General features: G+C 38.1%; 1 protein-coding gene and 1 long non-coding RNA gene across 3 annotated transcripts in view; one reads left to right on the top strand and one right to left on the bottom strand.

Moving 5' to 3' along the window:
* The window catches only part of CTNNA2 (catenin alpha 2), a 515,202-nt gene that overhangs the window by 49,452 nt on the left and 442,831 nt on the right, over window positions 1–22,919 (bottom strand). For both annotated transcript variants that reach the window (XM_037387521.1, XM_037387510.1), the window contains exons 10-12: window positions 18,726–18,818; window positions 18,287–18,443; window positions 14,713–14,913 (exon numbers count right to left, since the gene is read on the bottom strand). In XM_037387521.1, coding sequence (XP_037243418.1) covers window positions 14,713–14,913; window positions 18,287–18,443; window positions 18,726–18,818 — 451 coding nt within the window. The remainder of the gene's footprint in view (window positions 1–14,712; window positions 14,914–18,286; window positions 18,444–18,725; window positions 18,819–22,919) is intronic.
* LOC119148031 overlaps window positions 1–22,919 on the top strand; it is a 34,302-nt gene that overhangs the window by 9,528 nt on the left and 1,855 nt on the right. The window contains exon 2 of the long non-coding RNA XR_005104277.1: window positions 92–145. This is a non-coding gene — a long non-coding RNA (uncharacterized LOC119148031). The remainder of the gene's footprint in view (window positions 1–91; window positions 146–22,919) is intronic.

A 22,919-nucleotide genomic window follows, 5' to 3' on the forward strand; every position in this document is an offset into this window, starting at 1 on the left:
TTATCTTGTAAATAATGAGCAGATGTTGGACAGGCAATAGATTTGTCAAAATAAGTTGCATCAAGCTATTACAATTTTTTTGCTTTGACAGGGAAGCCAACTAGTGAGCTGGAGAAAGCAGCAGATATGATACAGCTTGACTTTGGTAAGAATTTTGACATGGCCACACATGACATTCTTAGAAGAAACCCAAGGAAAATGTAAATTAAGTTACTATAAGGTGGACATGGAACTCATGAGAAAAAGCATCTCAAGGAATAATTACCTGTGTCATGTTGTCAAACCAGAAAGATATGTCAAGTGGATTCTTGCAGTGTGTCTAACAAAGAGATGCTATTGTAAAAAATGGGAAGTCAATCTAGTATTATTAAAATATATAGAAAAAGACTTGAGAGACTATACAGTGAAGCTGCACAGTGAGGCCCTAGTTGGAGTATTTATTAAGTACCTGACCAAGATTTTTGTAGCATGTGTACAAGATATAAAAAAAAAGTTTAAACACCGTCACCACCGTATTTTGTGGTTGTATCCAGACATTTCTATGTATTTCTATGTTTCAACAACACAATGTAGTCCAAATAACATAAATGCTTCTATAATCTTTATCTAGAAGCTATTTCTGAATCATGTTTCAAATACTCAGATCAAAGAACTTCCACCAGCTCCTCAAGGGAATTACTCATAACCTGATAGAGGTTACTGCTCAGATTTTTTTCCCCAAAAAAAGAAGATAAACATGCTTATTTTAGTTGATTATTACAACTCATTTATCTCCAATATCTATAAAAATATAAATAATAGATATCTGTATATGAATATATATAAATTGGTGAACACGTTTACATTTAACATCTAAGCATGTAATTTGGACTACAAGAATCGTTTTCCAATTATTTTTACCTGATCTATGAATATGAAAGCACATAGAAAAGCAGGCAGCAATGCATGCTGTATTTGTTACACTAGTCTGGTCACAAGCAAACCCACCTGAGTTTGTAGTCTTAGGCCCAGAGATCCGCAAGGGAGATACAGAAGTGAAACGTTTTAAAGATTATTTACTTGCTAAATCAGAACTCCCCCTGGTATCATGGAAATGCAGCAGGAAAACTAAGGCTTAGCTGCCATCATGGAAACACGGTGGGATGACTCACATGACAGGAGTGCTGCAAGGGGTGGCTATGAACACCTCAGAAGGGACGGGCAAGGAAGGAGATGTGTTGAGTAGCCCTGTAGATTAGGGAGTGTTTTGGTTGTCTAGGGCTGAACGATGGTGATGATAGGGTTGAGGGTAGGAATCAGGGAAAAGCCAACGAGGCAGATACCTGGTGGGAGTCTGTTACAGACCACCCAGCCGGGACGAAGAGGCAGGTGACATATTCTATAAGCAGCTGGGAGAAGTCTCACAATGGCAGCCCTTGTTCTGGTGGGGGCCTTCAGCTTAGCAGCTGCCCGCTGGAAGTACAGCCCGGCAGGGAGGGACCAGCCCAGGAGGTTCCCGGAGCGTGTGGAAGAGACCTCCCTGGCCCAGCCAGTGAGGGAGCCGGCGAGGGAAGGCGCCCGCGGGACCGGCTGCTCCTGAGCCGAGAAGGGCGATGTGGTGGCTGGAGGCCACCTGGGGCACAGCTATCATGGAGCAATAAGAGTTTCCCATTCCCAGAGAAGCGAGGCGGGAGCCAGCAGACCTGCCTGGGGCTAGCGGGGGGCAGAGCTGGGCCTGTGGAGGAGCCGGGCTGACAGAGCCCCTGGGGCAGCAGCCCAGGGGCTGAGTGCTCCGGGCAGGCCGGGCGATCCGAGCAGGTGTGTGCTGGCAGTGGAGCCGGTGGGGGAGGCCAGCCAGGCTGAGCAGAGAGCTTGGCTGGGACTCTGGAAAAAAGGAGAGTTTATGGCCTTTGGAAGGAGGGGCAGGACACTCAGGGGGACTGCAAGGGTGTCCTGAGGTTATGCAGGGAGAACATTAGAAGGGCTAAAGCTTGAGGGCAGGAGGCTCTGCAGGGGATTCTGGGCAGGCCGGGCCGAGGGGCCGGGGCCAGTGGTGTGGGGGTCCCCAGGGCTGAGTGCCGGGCCCTGCCCCTGGGTCACACCAGCCCCCGGCAGCTGCGGGCTGGGGGCAGGGGGCTGGGAACTGCCCGTCGGGACAGGGCCCGGGGGGGCTGGGCGGCAGCGGCTGGGCATGAGCCCCCAGCGTGCCCAGGTGGCCCAGGAGGCCAGCAGCGTCCCGGCTGGTGTCCGAAACGGTGTGGCCGGCAGGGATGGGGCAGTTATAATAATTCTGTAGTCAGCACTGGTGAGGCCACAGATGGAATACTGTCTTCAGTTTGTGGGCCCTCGCTACAATAAAGACACTGAGGTGCTGGAGCATTTCCAAAGAAGAGAAATGAGAAGAAAAATGAAGGCGGGGAAGAGGCTGGAGCACCAGCCTAATGGGGAGTGGCTGGGGGAGTTGTAGCGGTTTAGCCTGTAGAGAAGGGGGCTGGGGGAGAACTGATGGCTCTCTGCGATGGCCTGGCAGGAGGCTGTAGCCGGGGGGTGGTGGTGGTGGTGGGGGGTGTTGGTCTCTTCTCCCAAGGAACAAGCGACAGGACGAGAGGAAACAGCCTCACGTTGTGCCAGGGGAGGTTCAGATTGGGTATGAGGAAAAATTTCTTCCCCAAAAGGGTTGTCAAGCACCGGAACAGGCTGCCCAGGCACAGGGTAGAGTCACCATCCCTGGGGGTATTTAGAAGACATGCAGCTGTGGTGCTTAGGGACATGGTTTAGTGGTGGTCTTGGCAGTGCTGGGTTAACATTGAAAGTGATGATCAGAAAGGTCTTTTGTAACATAAACAATTCTGAGTCTATGAAATTGTTGTTAAAGTATTTAAAAGGCAACTATATGATCTTTGTTCAGCACCAGATCCAGCAAAACGTGCTACAATGAGAAACATTCCTCACCGGAAATAAATATTTAATTTTAGAGAGATGTTTTAAATGCATATAATACTTTAGTAATACCATGCTATTGGACTTACTTTGCTTGAAATGGATGTACAAGAGAAACAAATAGGGAGAAGCCAAAGTGGAGCTCAATTGTCAAAGTATGACAGGACCTTCCATATTTTTCCATATTCTCTCTGTATGGGATTTTTTCCCCTTTCTACCCAAATTTTAAAGTCCTTCAACTCAGCCAATGAAGCCTTACACCAATAATGTTCTGGACTGAAGCCCCACAGATCATTTTTCTTACTATGCCACTGGAAAGATGCCAACAGTCATGACTCCATTCATTTAATCAAGAAGCAGCAGGAGTAGATTCATAAGCATCAGGCCATGCGGAGGAGATAGAAAGTTATATTTTATTTGTTCTGTTAAACATGAGATACTCATTCTTTATCACATGTATTAGCACAGTGACTGCCCTTTGGATGTGAAAGCTTCTTTCAACTATTTTAACCTTACAGACCTGTCTATAATTTAGTCCTAGATTTACATTATTACACATGAACATTATTTGCTGTTCTGAAATGGAAATAGCTATTAAGCTATATTATAAATTGCTTGCTTGCCAATTGCATTTTTACATCAGTGCTCATTTTTGATTAAACAAGCAAGGAAAACTATCTTAAACTAATAAGATGCTATTACTTACAGCTTCTCCAAGCATATGTTGCCATTTAATGTAGTAAAGTTTTTGGAAATTGTGTTAAGAATTGTATTCTTCTTCAGTTAATGTTATTGGTCCACACATGAGGAGCTCCGTGACAGTCATGTATGGACAAATATCTAACTCAGTTACACCCACAAAACTACCAGTCTTTCTTATCTGTCATTTAAGAAGGATATTCATATACCAACAGTGAAAGAGCTACAAACAAAATTCAGGCGAAGTCATAAAATCTGTACCTGGACTTGAAATTTGTAAATGCATCAGATAGAGGATGATTCAACTACTATGTACAGACAGACTGGCTATGAATTTCAGATTCAGAAGCAAATCAATACTTTGGGAGAAAAATTAAATACTGGTTTCTTAGTTTAAGCTGCAGTCTTTAAAAGTTATGCAGACACTTGGACTGAAAAATATGATCCATTAAGATCTCTCAGTCTAACTACATGAATTAATTAGGCACCTGCATAAATGTTTACGGAATCAGGTCCCAAGTTAATAGCAACACTTCTAATTTACTGACTTTGTCATTCTAACAAATAAAGATTTTAAAGCCTTTCTTTAAGTGAGTTTTCAATGGCACTGAAAGTAAAATCACAGTTGACAAAATCTAGGTTGAATGGCTGCTGGAGAAAAAAATGGGTAACAACAAAATTAAAATTACTTCCATTTTATTAATTATTTTTTAAATTTTTTTCTTTTTACTATCAGCATAATAGAAAACTAGCACATCACCATGGGTGAACTAATGCCTTGATATAACCTATATTTTCTTGTGAACCACCCTACTCCACACAGAAAATATTTTCTCTAAAACTTTACTTGGTTTTCACCTCCCCATCACTTACATATTAAAATTATCAAGTAATACTCCATTTCTAAAAATATATTTTCTGTCGACTTTTTCTCCTATGGCAATCAGTTTGTACTGCAACATTTGCATTTCAAAACATAGCTGCAAATTTTATTTAGTGATATGGGAACAGTAAGATCACTGATAGGGAAAGGTTAGGTTATATAATAAAATTATTATTATAAAAATTAAAAACGTTTGGATGTTATTGTTCATAGCATTAGAGTATTGTTTCGTTAATATGCAAGATTAAATGAATACCTAGCTAATTTAATGCATTTTCATGGCCTCATTATTTAGGAACTTGAATTCCTCACAGTCATAAGTAGATGTGAATATACAGTAATCTAGAAAGAGATAATTAAGACACAAAAAAAGCAATAATGGTCAAGGTCCCTTCAGGTGCCTGGGTTTCTAATTCCTGATGATAGCAGTAGGAGTTAGGAAACTTAGCCTGATTTCATCCTACTCCATAGATCTAAAATTTTAAAATCTATGTTTTCTAATACCAAATAGGGAGCAATAGATTTTTCCATGAGTCAATTAATCAAACCTACTTTAAGAAAGGAGTTCAAATTCAGCTGGATCAAATTCTGATATTCCTCTGCCCATTGAATAGAGAGGGAGGACAGATGACTGGCTTAGACCAGATGTCTGCTTTAGACAACCCAGTTTAGGCATAAATCAGTCCCATTCCTGTGCCAAATCCTAGAACAGTTTTGGCTCTAAATCAGAACAATGTCCAGGAGGGTACTGGCTGAGCAAGAAGAGGCTACTTTCCATCCAAATCTCACTGGAACTGAAGGGTTCCCAAAGGTCTCACCTTTGGGGCATTTTTCTAGCCAGAAGACTCGTTTTGAACAGCATCAGCAGAGCTACTTCTTAAAGTTTCATTTTAAGAAGACAAGCACCTACTCAAATCTCTAATATCCAGGGGTTTGGATCTGAGGGAATCACCCTTATAAAAGACCAGAAATTGTTCTCTGGAGTCAGACTGTCCTCAAACTAAACAGGTGTTTGAGCTCCAGAGAAGTCACTGATCTCACTCAGGTGTATTCAGCTTCACCCTATGACTAGCTCTTGGTAGCTTTGCATTCATTTAAGCATTTGTAATTGTCTAGAAATTTGATTTTCCCTATGCCATGTTCACAGAGGCTAGACACGTAATTTTAGATGTGGCCAAATAGCCCTTAAGTAGCTGTAAAATCTGGTCTGGTTCGGATAAGGTTATTCAAGAATGATACAGCAGTCTAAAGTTCTGGAGAAGTACACTGCTAGTAGTTCAAAGAAGGATCCCTGAAAACCTCACACAGAGAATCTGTGCTTCTAAACATCATAGTTGGTTATGTCACATAAATCAACAAGATTATCCAGAATGATCGGTGGTATTGTAAGGTAAAGGGTTATCAGGGAAGAATAATAAAGAAAAAAAATGAATGAATAACCCAGTACATTAAAAAAACAGTGATGATTTCTTAGGAAAAAATCTCTGCTATTATCCCACATTTAAGAGGATTTAGTACAAGAAAATCACAAAGCTATAGATTAAAAAAAACTAGAAAAAAATTTATCCAGAACTCTGAAATTTTTAAATGTTTTTTATTAACCCATTAATTTAACTAATTGACAAAAGAACACAGTGTACTAGGATGTTTAGGTATTTTAAACAGGTATTCAAAGAATGATAACTATGTGGTATCTGACATACCCTGTCAAAGACGGCATATTTCTCATTTCAGTTTGAAGGAAGAATAAGACATCAAACATGACATCTTATTTAGCCTGAAGTGTTTGTCAAAGTCTGCTTTTAGAAAAACTGTACATTCCTTATCAGAAGATTCTAAATATTTCATTAAAAGTTTTTTTAAGCCTAGTCTCATATCGTATCATAGTTTACAACATTTCAGTCATGATTATTATATTACTAATTTAAAAGAAAAAGCTTTATAAAGATATACGGAAATACTATACAATATATCACAGAATCACAGACTCATAGAATTGTTTATGTTACAAAAGACCTTTCTGATCGTCACTTCCAATGTTAACCCAGCACTGCCAAGACCACCACTAAACCATGTCCCTAAGCACCACAGCTGCATGTCTTCTAAATACCCCCAGGGATGGTGACTCTACCCTGTGCCTGGGCAGCCTGTTCCGGTGCTTGACAACCCTTTTGGGGAAGAAATTTTTCCTCATACCCAATCTGAACCTCCCCTGGCACAACGTGAGGCTGTTTCCTCTCGTCCTGTTGCTTGTTCCTTGGGAGAAGAGACCAACACCCCACCCACCCACCCCCAACCCCCCCGGCTACAGCCTCCTGCCAGGCCATCGCAGAGAGCCATCAGTTCCCCCCTAGCCCCCTTCTCTCCAGGCTGACCACCCCAGTGCCCCCAGCCACCCCATCAGACTGGTGCCCCAGCCCCATTGCCCTTCATTGCCTAATATGACAGTATTAGACCAACTGGTTTTCCAAGAAGACTTTATTTAAATATTTTATTGCTTGGACTGATGTATGCTCCCATCTATGTATCTTTGTAGCACATGTGCATAGACATACTGCGCGTAGACATACATATAGTAATAATATTTTTGTTGTCATGGGTGAAGAAACATCCATATATAATTGTCTGCGTTTTACATCACTGGATTGGGTTTTCAGAGTGTTTACATTATGTGCTCAGAGAAGAAGTCACAGACTTCTGTTACAAGTAAATAGTTATCAGTAAAAATGTGAATCCTCGTCAGTTCTGGATATCAAACCCTATGTGCCTTACACTGGTCACTCAAGAAAGAGGAAAAGTAGAATTAGGGCAAAATTTGTAGCATGCTGGTTTAAGTGCTATGGAATAGAAAAGGATGAAACATCACTGTCCAAAGCACAAGGCCATCTTTTCTTGCTATTTACTGATTCACTTTTCCCCAAAGAAAAGGTTAAAGGATAGATGTAAAAGAATGAATACGTATGCCTTACAGGATTTTGCAGTAAACACACGACTTTCAGGAAGAATCAGCCTTCACTGCCAATACTGCACCACTGTAAAATCAGTTCTCAAGGTGCCTTGAATTTATGGCCAAGCCCTGACCCTTTGGCCTGTATGTGTTAAGTAAGTCCTCTGGCACTTCAGAGGAGGCTCCTACTTTATCTGCAGGTATATGCAACCATGTGGTATAGACATGGTAATGCAACACTTTCAGGAAATGTCAGACTTGCTCACATGCAGTGCAGGTGAGCTGTACGTTGTAGAAATTAATGGGATGTCTGGAGTTACGTTATCAAGTATTGTGAGATATGGACACACATAACAAAAAAACACCTCCAAACTTTTTTCCTGATGGAATTCTCATTTGCAGAAAGATAATATGTCAGGGAAGAACCAAGGTAAGTGGTGTCTGCAGTGAGGTGCCTCCTGGCCAGCATAGTAGGCAACCATGTAATGAAAGGTTACATCACAAAGCGTACAAATGATAAGAAATTATGGCTGCAGGGATATATGTACCTCACCAGTTTCAGAAGTCTCACTTGTTCTCTGGCCTCCTTGCGCAAATAAAGACTACACACAGTGAGCACCCCCAAATATTATTACTACTAAATGGAACGCCCTTCAGGTTAATATTTCAAATAAAAGCTAGCTGCAGCTCTTAAAAAAATGCCCTCAAGAAACTGTTGCATGCTGTTGGACACAAAATGACTTATATAACACAAGCAAAACACCCTTTCTTGCTTTAGTTATAAGTTTGCGTGTATCTGTACGTAGGTGTGTGTAGGCAAGGGGATGCAAGGAATGCCAATGTTTTTATTTTAAAAGATTATTGTACAATTCACATTGAAATTCACAAAACATTCTGTTGGAGCTAGTCAATATTCACTGCATTTTTCTCCCAATATTTTCTAGACTTGGTATAAGTTCTTTTCTACCTCCACAACCAAACTCCTTACTTTAAAAAACGGCTTTTAACAACACAAGATGTTTTTGAGAAAAAGATTTTAACACCAACTCAGCAATAATGGTTTATTAAAATGGGCCCTTCTAATCTACTATTCATTATTTAAAGTGTCTGGCACATCCGAAATAGATAATCCTAGTATTTTTAAACATTCCAGAAGAGTTAATTTGCCTCCAAATACCCACATTTCTTTAACTTTGTCATCCTTATCTTGACCTTCTTCCATTTCTGGAAGATCTTTAGGTTATGGAGATGAAAGATAAAGCAACTATTTGGGACATTTAGGAATACCCTCCTTAAGTACAGGCTAACAGGTTAGGTGTGAGGGCTGTTGTGCATGGAAAAAGTATCTTTGCCCAGCTGCCCACAATGATGCCATATTTTTTCTGAGAGAATGAATTAGCTCAGAGCCTTCCATTCAGAGAAGATAATACAGTTTAAATAGTTCCATTTACCTAGAGAAATGGAATAAAATTATTTTCCTTACCTTTCTGATAAGGAAACTCCCTTACTCCCACTAGCCAAACCAGCATTTTTCTTTTGGCAAATTTTGCTTCTTTCTGTTCACCTGGTAATTAATACATTATGCACCAACCACAGAGCTGACCCCTGAAGCATCACAGGATTTATCTTTCTGCCTGCTGAGAAATGGTCATTTGTGCCTTGTAACCAGCTCTTAACCCATCAAAGGCCTTAACATTCACTCCATGGTTACCCATTTTCCAAACAGTCCTTTGTGTGTGACTTTATGAAAAGCCTTTGAAAATCTAAATCAATTACATTATATTTGCCTTTAGTCTATACTCCATTTTTAAATCCTAAAAGTGGAGAGAAAAAGAAATAGAATTTAAGCTTTTAGACACCATGGTGATATATTAATTTCATGTCTCATTTAATTGTTTTATAATATATTTTACATTATATATTACTGTATTCCTCTGCATATTGAACATAGTCTCTTTGGTTAAAAATTCTTTGGATCAAACCAGGCACTAGTGGTACATAATTTTGGATATTGTCTGGTCCTTTTGTAAAATACCTTTCTTTTAATAGTGTATCAAGTGTTTTTTGTTGGTGATACCTTGACCTTTGGATTTCAGTTTAGCAAAACTTTAAAGAAAAACCTACAGTGCTTTGCAGAAGAAAAGCCATAATTTCATCAAAATCCCTGGATAAACGATCTCATGTTCTCAGGATGATGGTACCCATCAGTTGTACTATAACTACCTGATACTCCCATAAAACATTAATTTAACATCATTTTTTTTTAAATAGGCTCCACTTTGCAATTTTTAGCTCTGCCTTAGATTCAATATTTTTTTATATATTACAGCTATGCCTAAATTCATCTTCTTACTTCTACATTTTGTTTCCTTTCATATCACTGCTTGAAAATCCATCTTTACCACATTTTAGTATTAGATTTGATAATATCATTGAGCTGCCTTTTCCTTGTGATAAATATCTTTAAAGTTTGTCCTACTCACACTGATAAAACTCTCACAGGCTTATTGCTGAATTGCCAGTAGTGCTGATTTTCAACTTTAGTTCATTCTGATAAAGACAAAATAAAAAAAAAATAAAATTGAGTCAAAACAGAAGTCAGAGAGTGGCCTACTTAAAATCAGCTAGTTACAAAGTTACTAGGATATTTTAAAAACATGTTAAAAGCTGAAGCTCAAATTTCTGGTCTGAATCAGAAGATTCCGAATTTCCAATGTCCTTCATAGGAGTGAGTAACCCAAGTACTATATTCCTTGCTTTTCCAGGATGATTTCCAGACATCCCAAATGCAAAATGAAGGAATAAACAAAACCATCCAAAAAAACCCTGGAACCCCCAAAAAAGCCCTTCTCACGCAGTTCTGGTCCCATTTGTTCTGCTTTTTCCCCTTCATTTCCCACTCACTCACTTTCATTACAACTCTGCAGTCTACTCGAGTTTCCCCAATTTAAATTCAGCCCTCTGACCTTTAAAGAATATCACAGCTTTTTCTCCTCCCTGTATCTCAGAAATCTTGGGAAATGATATTCAACCTCATTGCTTGTTTATTTCTTTCTACAGACAATTCTTTTTAGTCATTTAGAAACTCATGCTTCCTCCCTTCAGCTGGTACAGCTTCTCTAGCAATTGCTGAACAGACTTCACTCTCCTCCTCATTAAAGGTAATGGGACACTCTCAGCTGGCCTCGGTCATGGCTAGGACAGGGCACTGAACAGTATTAAAGATCTCAATATTCAAAGAGAAATTGTGCTGTTTTCTCTCTTCCCTCGTTTTTTGCCTTTTTCTTTGTTTTTAACCTTTTCTTTCTCCTCTCTTTTCCTCTCCACCCTTCTCTCCTTCCTTTTTTTTCCCTTCGGTCATCTGTAGCAGGATAATTTCACAGTTCTCTACAAATGCTGCATACCAACGGAAGATTGAACAGAAGCCATCAGCATGGCCCTGTGTACCAGTCCCTGGGCTGTGTATGACCTTGTTCCCCTCACTGGGCTGAACCCACTGATGGGCTGCCATCCCAGCCTGCCCTCAGTTCATCCCTGTCCCCACAGAGGTGCCTGATGCCCAAGGCTGGGGCTGTCCCCAGGAAGCCACCGAGCCTTGCTCTTCAGGAAACTGAGCTTAAGGTATTAGTAAAGCTTCACAGTGCCCCCCCCCCCAAAAAAAAAAAAAAACAACCAAAAAATCTAAACCTGGGAAGTCTAGTTTACTCCTGCACATAATTAACATCCACTAAAATGTATGAACTTTGTGTTTGTTCCCAGCAAGGCCTGTAGATTCTGTGGTTTTATAGTTTTCATCTTGGATTTATAAGAAAGTCAGCAAGTGAGAGTCAAGTTTTTATTTTGGTTTTAAAGGAAAATAAAAGTATCCAATTTAAAAAGACATTAACCAATACGTCACTCCCTAATACCGCTGTCAAGAGATAAGAATCTGGTCTCTACTAACCACTTGGCTATAAAGGCAGTAGGTTAGTCAAGAACAGGCAAGAAAGCACTAAAACACCATAAAAAAACCTACCCCGTATATTCCAAAGGTTGTAAATTACAACAATGAATAAATAAAACTTTAAGGTGAAACCAGTTATTAAAGTAAGTTTTGCATAGTTTCAATTTCTCAGAACCTACCAATATCACTTTCATTAAAGATTAATACCCACTGTCCCCGCTTCCCTCGCCCCCCCCCCCAAAAAAAAAAAAATGAATAAATAAAAAAATTAGCAAGGTGATTCTCTTTCCAAAACAGTGTATTCATATTTCTCTACTGTGGATCAAACCCAGTACTCATATAACAATATGAAATCCCTGGGAAAAGAGGCTTAACAGAGGCTTTTTTTCCCTAAGCTGATAGTTAAAAGTAAATAATAACTAGAAGAGAAAGGTAATATGTTTATCTTCCTTCCGCTGTCATTTAAATAAAGTTTTCCTAGCTTTTGAAAGCACTTCATTTAAAAATAAATAAAGGTCAATTAAAAAAGAAAAAGGAACAAAGATGAAAATGATAAGGTGTTCATCACTGTGTTTCTCACAGAAATTTTGATATCTGCATCTGTGGGTGGAACAAGGCTACAAGTAAATCACTCCCATCGTTCTTGAGTGTCTGATAAAATCTGTGCAGGATCTCAAGGTGATGAATAGAAAGAATATATAAATGTATGTATGTATTCATAGATGCCCTTATCTCTACATCCATAGCTACATGGCTGCATATGTAGACAGCGACCTGTTGTGGGGGAGAGGGCAGGGTATATATGGGCAGGGCACAGAACGGCATAGGGTGGCCTACATACTCTTTTAACCACTTTTTTCTACAGTGACAAATTGAGTCAGGAAATTCTACCTTTTTAAATCAACAATCATAAAGAAATAATAATCAATGACTTTGTAAATGGCCTGAAAAGCTGCAGATAGAAATTATGCTGTAATATTAATGATACACATTCGTGTCTGGCATAAATGGTTTTAGCTTCATTTGCTCCATTGAATTTGGGCCCATTCCATCTTCTGAACTTCTGTCGCACAATTTGTACATGACATACAGTTCCTAACATTTAAAATTCATTTTTTTTAAAATCCTCACAAGTTTTCTTATATTTTACAAAATACAACATAAATAATAACTTTGACTTTGAGGGACAGGGACTCAGTCTTAAGTACTGAATCCTAGCATCAACAAGTTAATATTGTCAAGATGCACTTAGGCCAGAGACTCTAGCAATTAGTTATAATTCAGATTATATCAAAAAGTGCATTAAATATGGAAAGTAAGTATATATGTGCCTATTATTGATCTATATAACAATGTTTTATAATTGCCACTTACTCTGTTGAAAAACTGTTATTACAAAATTTTACAGAAAAATAGGTCAGAAATTTTGGCTGAATAAAAAGCCTGAATATATGTTTTGTTTTGCTTAATAAAGAAATCTTAGTGATAGGAAGAATTCCAAATCTCTCCTTTACCAAAAGGAGACTTTAACACAAGGGTGCAAAAAAATACTTTTTCCATACCAAACTCAACAGATTATTTTCTTTCTTTGAATTCATGCCAGTTCATAGACTTTTTCAAATAAGGTAAATTTACAGTACTCATTCCATTGATCTCTTCTTGGGTAGTAAAAAATAGGGAGACTAACAAAAACAATTTTCAGATCCACTTTTGCTTCTCCCACCTAAAAGCACATGACACAAATAGAATCACTAAGCTTCAAGGGAAGAAAGAAGCAAACTTTATTGCATTATCTTCAAGCTGTACATGGTCAAACCCTGACCTTCTAGGTTCAGTCAGATGTAAAGACTGTTGTATAGGAATGTTGTATAGGAAACAGCTGTGCAGAGACAAATGGAGCATGTACCACAGGCTGAAGATCATGGTAATGATTTCTGACCTCTCCCCAAAAATGTCTCTCTGCAGCTCCCAGGAAAGAGGCTGTGAAAGTTAATGACTATATTACATTCTACAAGCATTGCGTGTGTTCAAGGCACAAATTTTCTGGTCATAACCACAATACCAATAAACTACAATTCAGCTATTAATTCCAATAATTAATAATGAAAGGTCAGAACAAGCAGAAATTCTTGATTGTGGTCATTGGTACTTATATGTGCAAATAAGGCTTGGGGTCCCTATTAGGGCTAAAACAAAATAACCTGGGGACAACAATAATACAAGTAATATTATACCATCCCAACATTTTTTCTAGCTCATTTTGCTGATTTCTGTTCTCAAAGCTAACACAGAGGCTGCCAAAGCTACAGCAGTTTTTGCTTTTCTACCTTATATGGAGATGCCTGAATGTTACACTTGCTGTGTCCTGAGCTGGTCCATTATCATTTGTTCCTCCTAAAATAATCTTGATTATTATAAAGCCCAGAGGAGCAAGTGCAGCCAGGTAGGGAAGGATCAGCTCAGACATTTTCAGACATCCACAATTCATGCATCTGAATCATAGCTGGTCACTTGTACAGTGAGTGGAGAACCAGTCCATAAAGTCAATGAAATTCAAAACATGATTCATCCAAACAAATGTAGACCACTGCTTTGAGATGAGAACACTTGACAGTACTGTCTGCACTGAACAATGCAGACGCACATAGCAACAGATAATACTGAGTATAAAGGAGCCTAAAATGACCAGCTTATATCTACACCTAGATGAATCCAACCCCTGTTCCTCAGTGAAGGTAAAAAAAGATTTTAAAAAAAAAAATAATCAGTTTTTTTACCCAGTATATCCATCTAGCAGTCCCTGTTTTTAATATATAATCAATGTATCTTATATAATATACATTTTATATAATCTAGCAGACTTTTCTATTTCTTCAATCAGGTAATATATTTTCAGTTGCTCATATGTATTTTCAATGAAAAATTGCTTTGTTTAGAAACACAACTTCAGTTACCAACAAGTACATTCACCTGCACAGACAACAGAGTGATGTTTGTAATGATTTTCTAGACACATAATACATAATCAACCAACTCAGAAAGAACTTGAAGAAAAGCCACGTATTATTTACTCAAATCACTGAAACTTGGATGAAGCATACTAGCCTTGATGGGTTACTGAATCTCTTCTCTTATACAGCTCTTGTTAATACATCATCTGCAATAGCATTGAGTAGAGAATAAAGAAAACACTCATGGTCATTAATTTGTTAGTTTATATCTTGTTTTCAAGCACAGATTCCCCTCTGAGTTACAGATTTCAGAAAACTTACTGCAAGTTTTGATTGACTTAATACTGAATAATATTTCAAGTAAGCTTACCTGTTTCAGAGAGCAGTTTGGTAGCTTCCAGTACCTTCTCTGTATAAACTCCGGTTTCATAGTTTTCCATCTCTGCGTTAATGATGTGAATAACCCTGGCTGCACGGCCTCGGATGGCACCCGCAGTTCTGTCCAGTGTATCAACATCCCCCTCTTGGAGAGCAATCACACACTTATTTACATCTTCCAGAATATGGTTTTCTGGAATGTAGGAAACAAATAAGGCTTATTTCATTCTTCATAACAAAGCTTACCGATCTGGGTAAACAGCAAATGTCACTATGTTAAAAAAAACCCAATCTGTCCTTATTCAGGCCTGTAAAACAAATATTCTGTGATACTATGTCACATAACAGTAAAAATCCCAAGTGTGATATCTAACTTTAAAAGGGACTGGGCTGCTACATCCTCTCACCTGTACTGCAAGTACCAACCTGTAATTCTTTGAAAAATAGTCACATTAATTTCAAACATGACGCTGTATTTTATTGTAATGAAATCGTAATAAAAATCAATGCAAAAGGAAAGCAGTCAAATATTATGCAGATGCTCTAATAAACAGTTGGATAATTTTCTGAAGATGAATTTACACATTCCCATAAACATTTAGTATGTTTGGTTCATTTGTGCTGAAATAAGTTAGAAAAGAAAATAAATAATTTTGAAAAGACAACAGCAAATGGCCTTTGTAGATAGCAGAGAACCTGTGCATGAGCAGTTCATCTCCTTTACTCCATCTATGCCAGAGATTAAGCTGTGAATTTTTCATGACAGACAGTATAATTACATGTGACTGTGCATGTTCTGGAGTAAGCTGACAACAGTGAATCTGCTCAGATGGTGTAATATCGTGTAGCTTTATGAAAACCTTGGGAGCTGCATTGCTTTTTTTTTTCTCAGCTCAGGATCAGGCCATCTACTTTCAGGTGCTGCATTATCATAGTTTATGTAGTATTCTCACATACAGATAATGTGAAAGGATGAAGCAGATTTTGACTAGGTCAGACATTATTTCCCTGCAGCCAGTTAAAAATAATTTCAATAATAAAACTATGACTGGATTTCATACTTGAACAAGCCCACTCTGAGAAAATCAATGGCTTTAAATAACAATTTACTTTTCTGCTGCAGACACCATAAATGAATGCTGATCTTTGTAATAATGCTGTTCTTTATAGTAAGTTTGATGTAACAGTAATAAATAACAGAATCAACACGTTCACAAACTGCTTTTTATTAATTATCCTTGGCCACAAAAATAGAATGACTCACTGATCTTCACTACTAAAAATCTCAAGGTTCAATCATTTGAGAGTTCCAGAAATGTTTTACATGATGTTGAATTTTAAACTGTAACATCTCTGAATGAAAACTGAAAGTCCCCTGAGATGTGAATCAGAGTAACTTGCAAGGTAAAGTTTTTTTGTTTAAAAAATTCCCTATCCACATTTAAAAGATGTTGTTTTTCTAAAATATTTCTTCACTTTTTCTTCCTCACCATCACCAATTTTTTTACCATGGAATAGCCAAATTTTGCCCAACAAGAAGCCCTATATGCGTTTGACCAGACAGTGCATTTGGAATAAAAAGTAACTGTTTAAAATTATGGTCAGCCTTCTTTTGTTTTGTAGCCACTGTATTAATACAACATGCTATCAAATGTGACACTCAATATGAAGAGGAGGAGGTGTCATTTCACAAGGTACGTTTAACCAGACACTAGCCCATTTTGAATGCTTCGCTAGTTTATCCAAACATATCCAAAAATAAAACTACCCTGTGTAAGCTGAGGCTTCCAAGCTTACAGCTAGCAGCAATGGGCTTTCTGGATAGATGTGATGTTTTTTTCTTATTTTTAATAGATTTGTCTATGGACAGTATTAGAAAAAAATGTAAAAGCAACAGAAATACTACCTCTCAGTTGCTTTGGAAAGTTTGGATCTCAGTCAAGGCTATGCTGGAAGCAAACATGATTTGAGAAAAAACAAAAAAACAAAAACATTATCCATTCAAGTAACTTTTAGTTTTACAGATAAAAGTGCCTGGAGTGAACAAAGTCCTCAGTGAAATCGCCAAATGGCCATTTAAGAAAGTTTGCTATCTCTTTGGCTTGTGGACTGGGTCTACAGTTTACAGCTTGGTCTGTCCTTTCATTGTAGAACTAGGCTTGTTGAAATGTGTTTGCCAGCTTCAAACCTCAAATAAAATTCTATGTGCTATCAGATCCTGAAGTACCCTTTTATGCTGAGAGTTCATTTTCTCTTTCTTGTCATGGCTTGCAGTAAACACTCTAGCAGTGTGTTGAACAGTGGAGTGTAATTATACTAAACCAAACCATTTCCCTGTTACTAATAATAGCAGGATACAACCAAACAAAATGAAAAAGGAGGGCAAAAAAGAAAATTAAGGACTTATTTAAAGGATAAATATTTTTTTTCCCAAACTTCTTAAACTTTTATTAGGAAATTTGGAAAACATCAAGGAAAAAGATGTAGAATGCAACATAAAATTAAGGCCAAGCTACCTCCTGAAGTCTGGCTCTTCTGTGACATTAAAGTAAGCTAAGCACACTTGGCACGTTCTATGTCCTTATTCACAACAATGGAATTCACCTCTTTCAAACCGTAATAGGGAAATGAGTTTTCTGCAGCAGACAATTAACCCAAGACATGCAGCACTCTGCAATTATAGTATTTATTGTGTATGACTATATTATAACAATTCATGCTGCCACAAGTTTACAAGGAGGATGGAGAAAAGACTATGACCCAAAGAGTCAATGTCCTTCTCCTCTCCGTCTTTTCTTTACGTAAGGACTAAGATAATTCCTCTGTTGTCATAGAAAACCTCACTTTGCCTTGTAATCCTTCCCAGCAAGGTCAGAGAAGTGCAAAGATTTGCTGTTTCTTATACTACTTCATCACTTTTTTTGGTTGCCTTGCTACAACAGTAACTCTGGGACCCAGAAGTGCTTCCAAACCCTCTGGAAATAGGGGTACACAACATACTTAGATAGGACACACATGCAGCATCTACCTATTCCCCTTCTTCCTATCCCTTTCCAGGGCCTGCTAAACTGGTATGATGATCAGGGGGCCAGGACTGTATGGCATATCTGCCCCTCTGTTTAGACACAGCTGATCTGAACAAAACTACAAAATACAGCAAGGAAATTTCGTCTTTCTTCCTCTTGCCTACAACCGCACAAGGACTCTTAACAATTTTTACATATACTGTCAGTCTGTCACACAGAGGTCTGGAACACATTTTTAAGAGGTGGCCAAAACCCTACCTTGAGCCTGAGTTGGAAACCCCCCCCCCCCCAAAACCCAAAAACTTCTTTAGAAATAGAAGCACAAGTAGGATGCTATTTTCTGGGAGATGAAAAGCTAACTATTGCTAACAGTGTTTAATTGGCGTGGCTTGGTTGCTCCTACTGAGTATAAAAGATCAGCATTCCAACAGGCTCAGACTAATGGACTAATGATGCTTTAGTAATTATAGCTTTTCTCTGCTCTGACCCATTACTTTAATTTAGGAGTATATTTTTAGAAAAGTCCCTTGATCTCAGTACCTGAAACAGAGAGGAAATCATCCACCGAAGTGATGTCATCAACAGCTTCAGTGAGAACTCGCACTTGTTTCTCCCACTGATCTTTAAAGACATCCATGTTGTCTTGTGCTACTTTGCTCTGCGGTCTGGCAGCTAGTGTGAGCGCAGCATTTATTACCTGTTATGCAAAATCACTTGTTACAAGGAGTGGCAAATTTTTTTTCACAAGGGAAAGAACAAATAGATTACAGACTGTGTTAAAAATACAGCATTACACCCCATTCCATATGCAGGTCTCAAGATAGGAACGTATTTTTCACAGTTCGTGCAAAACAGGCACCAATGTAATGACAAAGGCAAGGCTATAATCTTCATCCAGGCTGTTTTCTCTGTCTCAGCTAACTGATGTTTTTAATGCCAAAAGATTTCTCAAATACTTTTTAGCAGGAATCTCGCTTACCTGTGGGCACAGACTATCAATCTGTGTTGCTGCCATACGGACTAACTTCACACCTTCTTCATTATTTGATATTGAACAGGCCAGATTTGCTACCTGCAATGAAATCAGCAGAGCAGGAATCAAGTTTTAGGCAACAGGCCATTTTATATCTTTCTCTCTTCTTATTGTGCCAGGTCTAGAATGAAAGACTTGTATGTAAGAGGAATGATACAGCATCTGTGCTGGTGAGCAGAAAGCCATGTAGATTGTTTCCTTACTAGCAAACTGAACTAGCCATCTTCATTAGGTTTTTCACAAAATCTTCCCTCACTGTCAAGTGTTTCATGTCTTCCTCTATAGCTTGAAAGTAATCTCCTAAGAAGTCATGTAGAGAATGCAGAGCATCCAGACAATAAGCTCTATGTTTCCTTTCATCACCATTTCTTTTTCCATTTATTAACCATGTCCATTATGAATACTAGTAATCAGGCTCATCCATATACTCTAAGCTTTGCAAAATGAACAATCTTCGATGTCCTAACACATGGAATTTTGCTTTTTCCAACCCTAAACAAAACTCTGATGCCTTCACTGATACTGGGAAGTTACATATTTCTCACGTATCTTAATTGCTTCAGATCCTCATGTTTTTGTGCATGTTAAAATAATTTTAGTTCTCTGTTGGACCTCTTTATTTCTATGTGACTATCTGCCTCCGAGTAAAATGTCCATTAGAATGAGTATTATAACTTGGTCAGCTGAAATGTTTCCATTGAAAGCCTCATTCTGTAATGCACGCCTGAAGATCTCATCCAAAGATGTAGGTATCTACATGCTGTTGCTCTGGCACAACTTTGGGAACTCTGAACTTCACGAGTCTGAAGGCTGTTTGATTAAGATGAAGATAGGAGAGACTTAGAGAGACACCTGAATGAGATCTAGCAATCAGACCATGCCTCCAGACACTGCAGAGCTGCATCTCTGTGGCTTGGGTGCAGGTGGCAGAACATGTTCTACCAGCTCATACAGTCCTCCTTGCAAAAATCCATTCCCAAAAGCTTTGTGCCAAGTCCATGAGTCTGCCATGGGTTTTACAAACAGCAATTCATGTCACCATGCACATATTGAGCTCATCAGTGATACTTATATCACAAGGGTACATTCTGGGATGGGGGAATACAAGATATTTTTTTTTAATAATGCCAAAGTATGGCTCTTAATTCTAATCTACATTAAAACACATGTATAAAATTTGAAATACACTTCCTTGATATTATTTACTGTGCTTGAAGACATAACTATCACTTGGAAATGACTCATTAATTAGTTCAAATACCCCCATCGTTCCAATTTTCCTCCAGTCTCCCCCTGTGGTATTAATCTGTTCTCATCTCCAGTGCACATCGCCACATTAGCCCTGGTCCATCTGTTCTGCATAGAACCTATTTCACTTCAGAGTTATGTAGAACGTGATTTGCATACATCACGGTGCCAAAGCCCAGGGAAGAAATGAACCTAAGGCTTCAAAGAGTCTTGCAGGCATTTCCTAGTCAAGATTTTATCATAATGTTGTGATTTTTTATTTTCATTTCATTGTGAGACAAATGAGTTAGTCTGTTTGTTAACAGCCTTACAGCACTCAAGTCAAAAATGTTCTCGTAAGATGACATCTTCCAATTAATTTACCATTTTCTGTAGACGCTTCTTTGCACACATCAAACAGACCACTTTAATCTTCATGAGTAACAAAAGCTAGGCAGGAAATAATTAGAATGCATTAACATGAGTGGAAATTACAGATCTTAAAAACTAGCAAATGGTATTAAGTTCAGCAAAACCCATCTTCCTGTATTTTAAATAAGTGGTTTTTCAGATTGTCCTTTAATTTTGTGATTATCTGTCCTAAGGCTTGAGATGCACTGTGTATCCTCCTTTTTCTCAGACAGCAGTGATAGACGTGACTGAAAGAGGCTAGGTGTCAGGAAATGGTAATCAAACTATTAAGCAGGTCTTTGAGTTCTTTAGGAAGAGATCATAGAAGACAATTAGTGAAAATAAAAAGTTATTTCTTTGCTGTCTCTGCTAATTAGTCATTAGAACCTGATGAGATAATATTTGGATATTGTAAAGTGCCATGGGTTTCCAAAGAAGGATGCAGACATAACCAGAAAAATTGTTTTTCTCCTTTTTTTATAAAATAATTTAAAATTCAGTACATTGTTTTGGATGTTACTATCAATACAGAAGGAGTACCAACGTAATCTATGGCTACATTAAATATGCATCAAAAAAAGCATTACATTTATGTTTATTTTTTTTTTAAAAAAAAGATACGTATCATGTATAATCCTAATCTAAATAGTTTTTGTGCTATATTTCAAATCTTGCATATAACCCTGTATCATCAGCAGTCAGAAAGCAATAATATTTTGACAGTTCTGCAGGGAGTATGCCAGCCTGTACCATGGGAAGATCTCATTATGTCAAATAAGCATAGAGATAAGCAAATTCTACAAAGGTAGATCCAATCTGGATAAAATTGAATTTAGCACTAGAAATCAGAAATACTATGACTTTGCCCCAAACTTATTGTTAAAACATGCAAGAAATAGAAATTACATGCTAAAGCCTGTATTTCAGTACCATCATATAAGCATGGATTTGTGAAACAATACAAGTTTTAAGTGCACTCAATCATCAGATAAGACGCTACTTAATTGTTTTGATTGAATTTGTTATCAAACACAATCCAGTTCCCATCAGTTGGTGTTCTTGGCCTAACAAGGTCCACATGCATGCTCCTAGTTGATGGAAACTGTGAGGTTAGCCTGCTATAAGTTCAGCAACTCCAGATATTTTTCCTGCCTAAAACTATGACCAAAAAAGCTTAGACCAAATTCCACCCCACTTAGCTGAAACACTTGTTTGGGTGCCAAACTGATCTCTTTGGATAACAGCTAAAAAGAGAAAGGCACTTCCAGAGACTGTTTCAGGTCTTTGGCTGATTATCTCATCCTCTAGATGTGTCTAGTTTATTATTTAAACTTAGATTATAGGTGGCCTTGATGATTGTTGAAAAAGGTAACACAAATAAAAGAGGTTTTAATGGTGCATTATAACTTGTTTTGCATGTGTGTATTTGCAACATGTTTTGTGAAGAACTCAGAGTTTTCAAGGTTGGGAATTCATTTAATATGCCATTTCTGAGTTGGATGGAGCAGTAGTTTGGAATGGAAAAGAAAAAGGCTGTATGTTACTGTAGCTACCAATTTGCCAAAACTTTGATTTGACAGCCTTTACGCTTCAAGTGCTCTGTCTCCACCAAAGCATTGAAGAGGAGGTTTTATGAGAAGCTGTGGAAGCAACCAGTTAATTAATTTTTCTTTTTTTCTTATTTTTTTTTTCTGTTTACTAAGTTCTTTGAGCATACTGAATTCACTGATTGCCTAAACAGAATTTAAGTTTGTATTAAGATCAATGTGAACTGTCGGAAGAGTAATTATATGAATGAATATATTTTAAATATCAAAATCAATGAACTGTGAATCATCCTCAAAATGCATGAACTTAGTAACAGTGAAACCGCTGTGTAGGTAAACATTACTGTCCAGCATTTCAAGTTTGCTAAGTTACTGTTATACCATCAAAACGATTGCCAATCACCTTAAACCTGTCCTACAAGAGCATGGAGAAGTAACGAGCAAGAAAATAAACACTCTAGATCCAGTGATGCTATATTTTTGTGCAATCACCAAAGCTGCTGACCCAATCCTAGAACTGGGGAGGTGAAAAAGTGTGTAGCAACTCCTTCATATTAATTTCCTATCACTGGCACCGATAGACCAAGATGCAGTTCTGCGCCTTGCTATGTATCTATCTTTAGTCAGGCAAATAGTTCCATTAGTTTCAGTTACCCAGAATATATGCAGGATCAGTCCAATAAAATGTCTTTGCATGTTTTCAGTTGTATTTCAGCCTCAAGCAGTTTTCTGCTGTGTAGCAGATGGGGGTGGGGAAAGACTTTGTTTCTAATGCAAATTTTTATTACCATTGTTGAAAGGACATACCAAGGACAGGTTTTATCTGAACATGCTTTTACATGGCAGGTGGAAGCCTAAGTACTGTATGGATAGGCAATGCCTGCACTAGTTTTTTGCTAGGTAGCTACTGAAGCATGGATTAGCATTTTTTTCATTGCTTTTGACATGCATACTG

This window comes from Falco rusticolus, chromosome 1 (assembly GCF_015220075.1).
Source record: "Falco rusticolus isolate bFalRus1 chromosome 1, bFalRus1.pri, whole genome shotgun sequence".
NCBI classification, from domain to species: domain Eukaryota; kingdom Metazoa; phylum Chordata; class Aves; order Falconiformes; family Falconidae; genus Falco; species Falco rusticolus.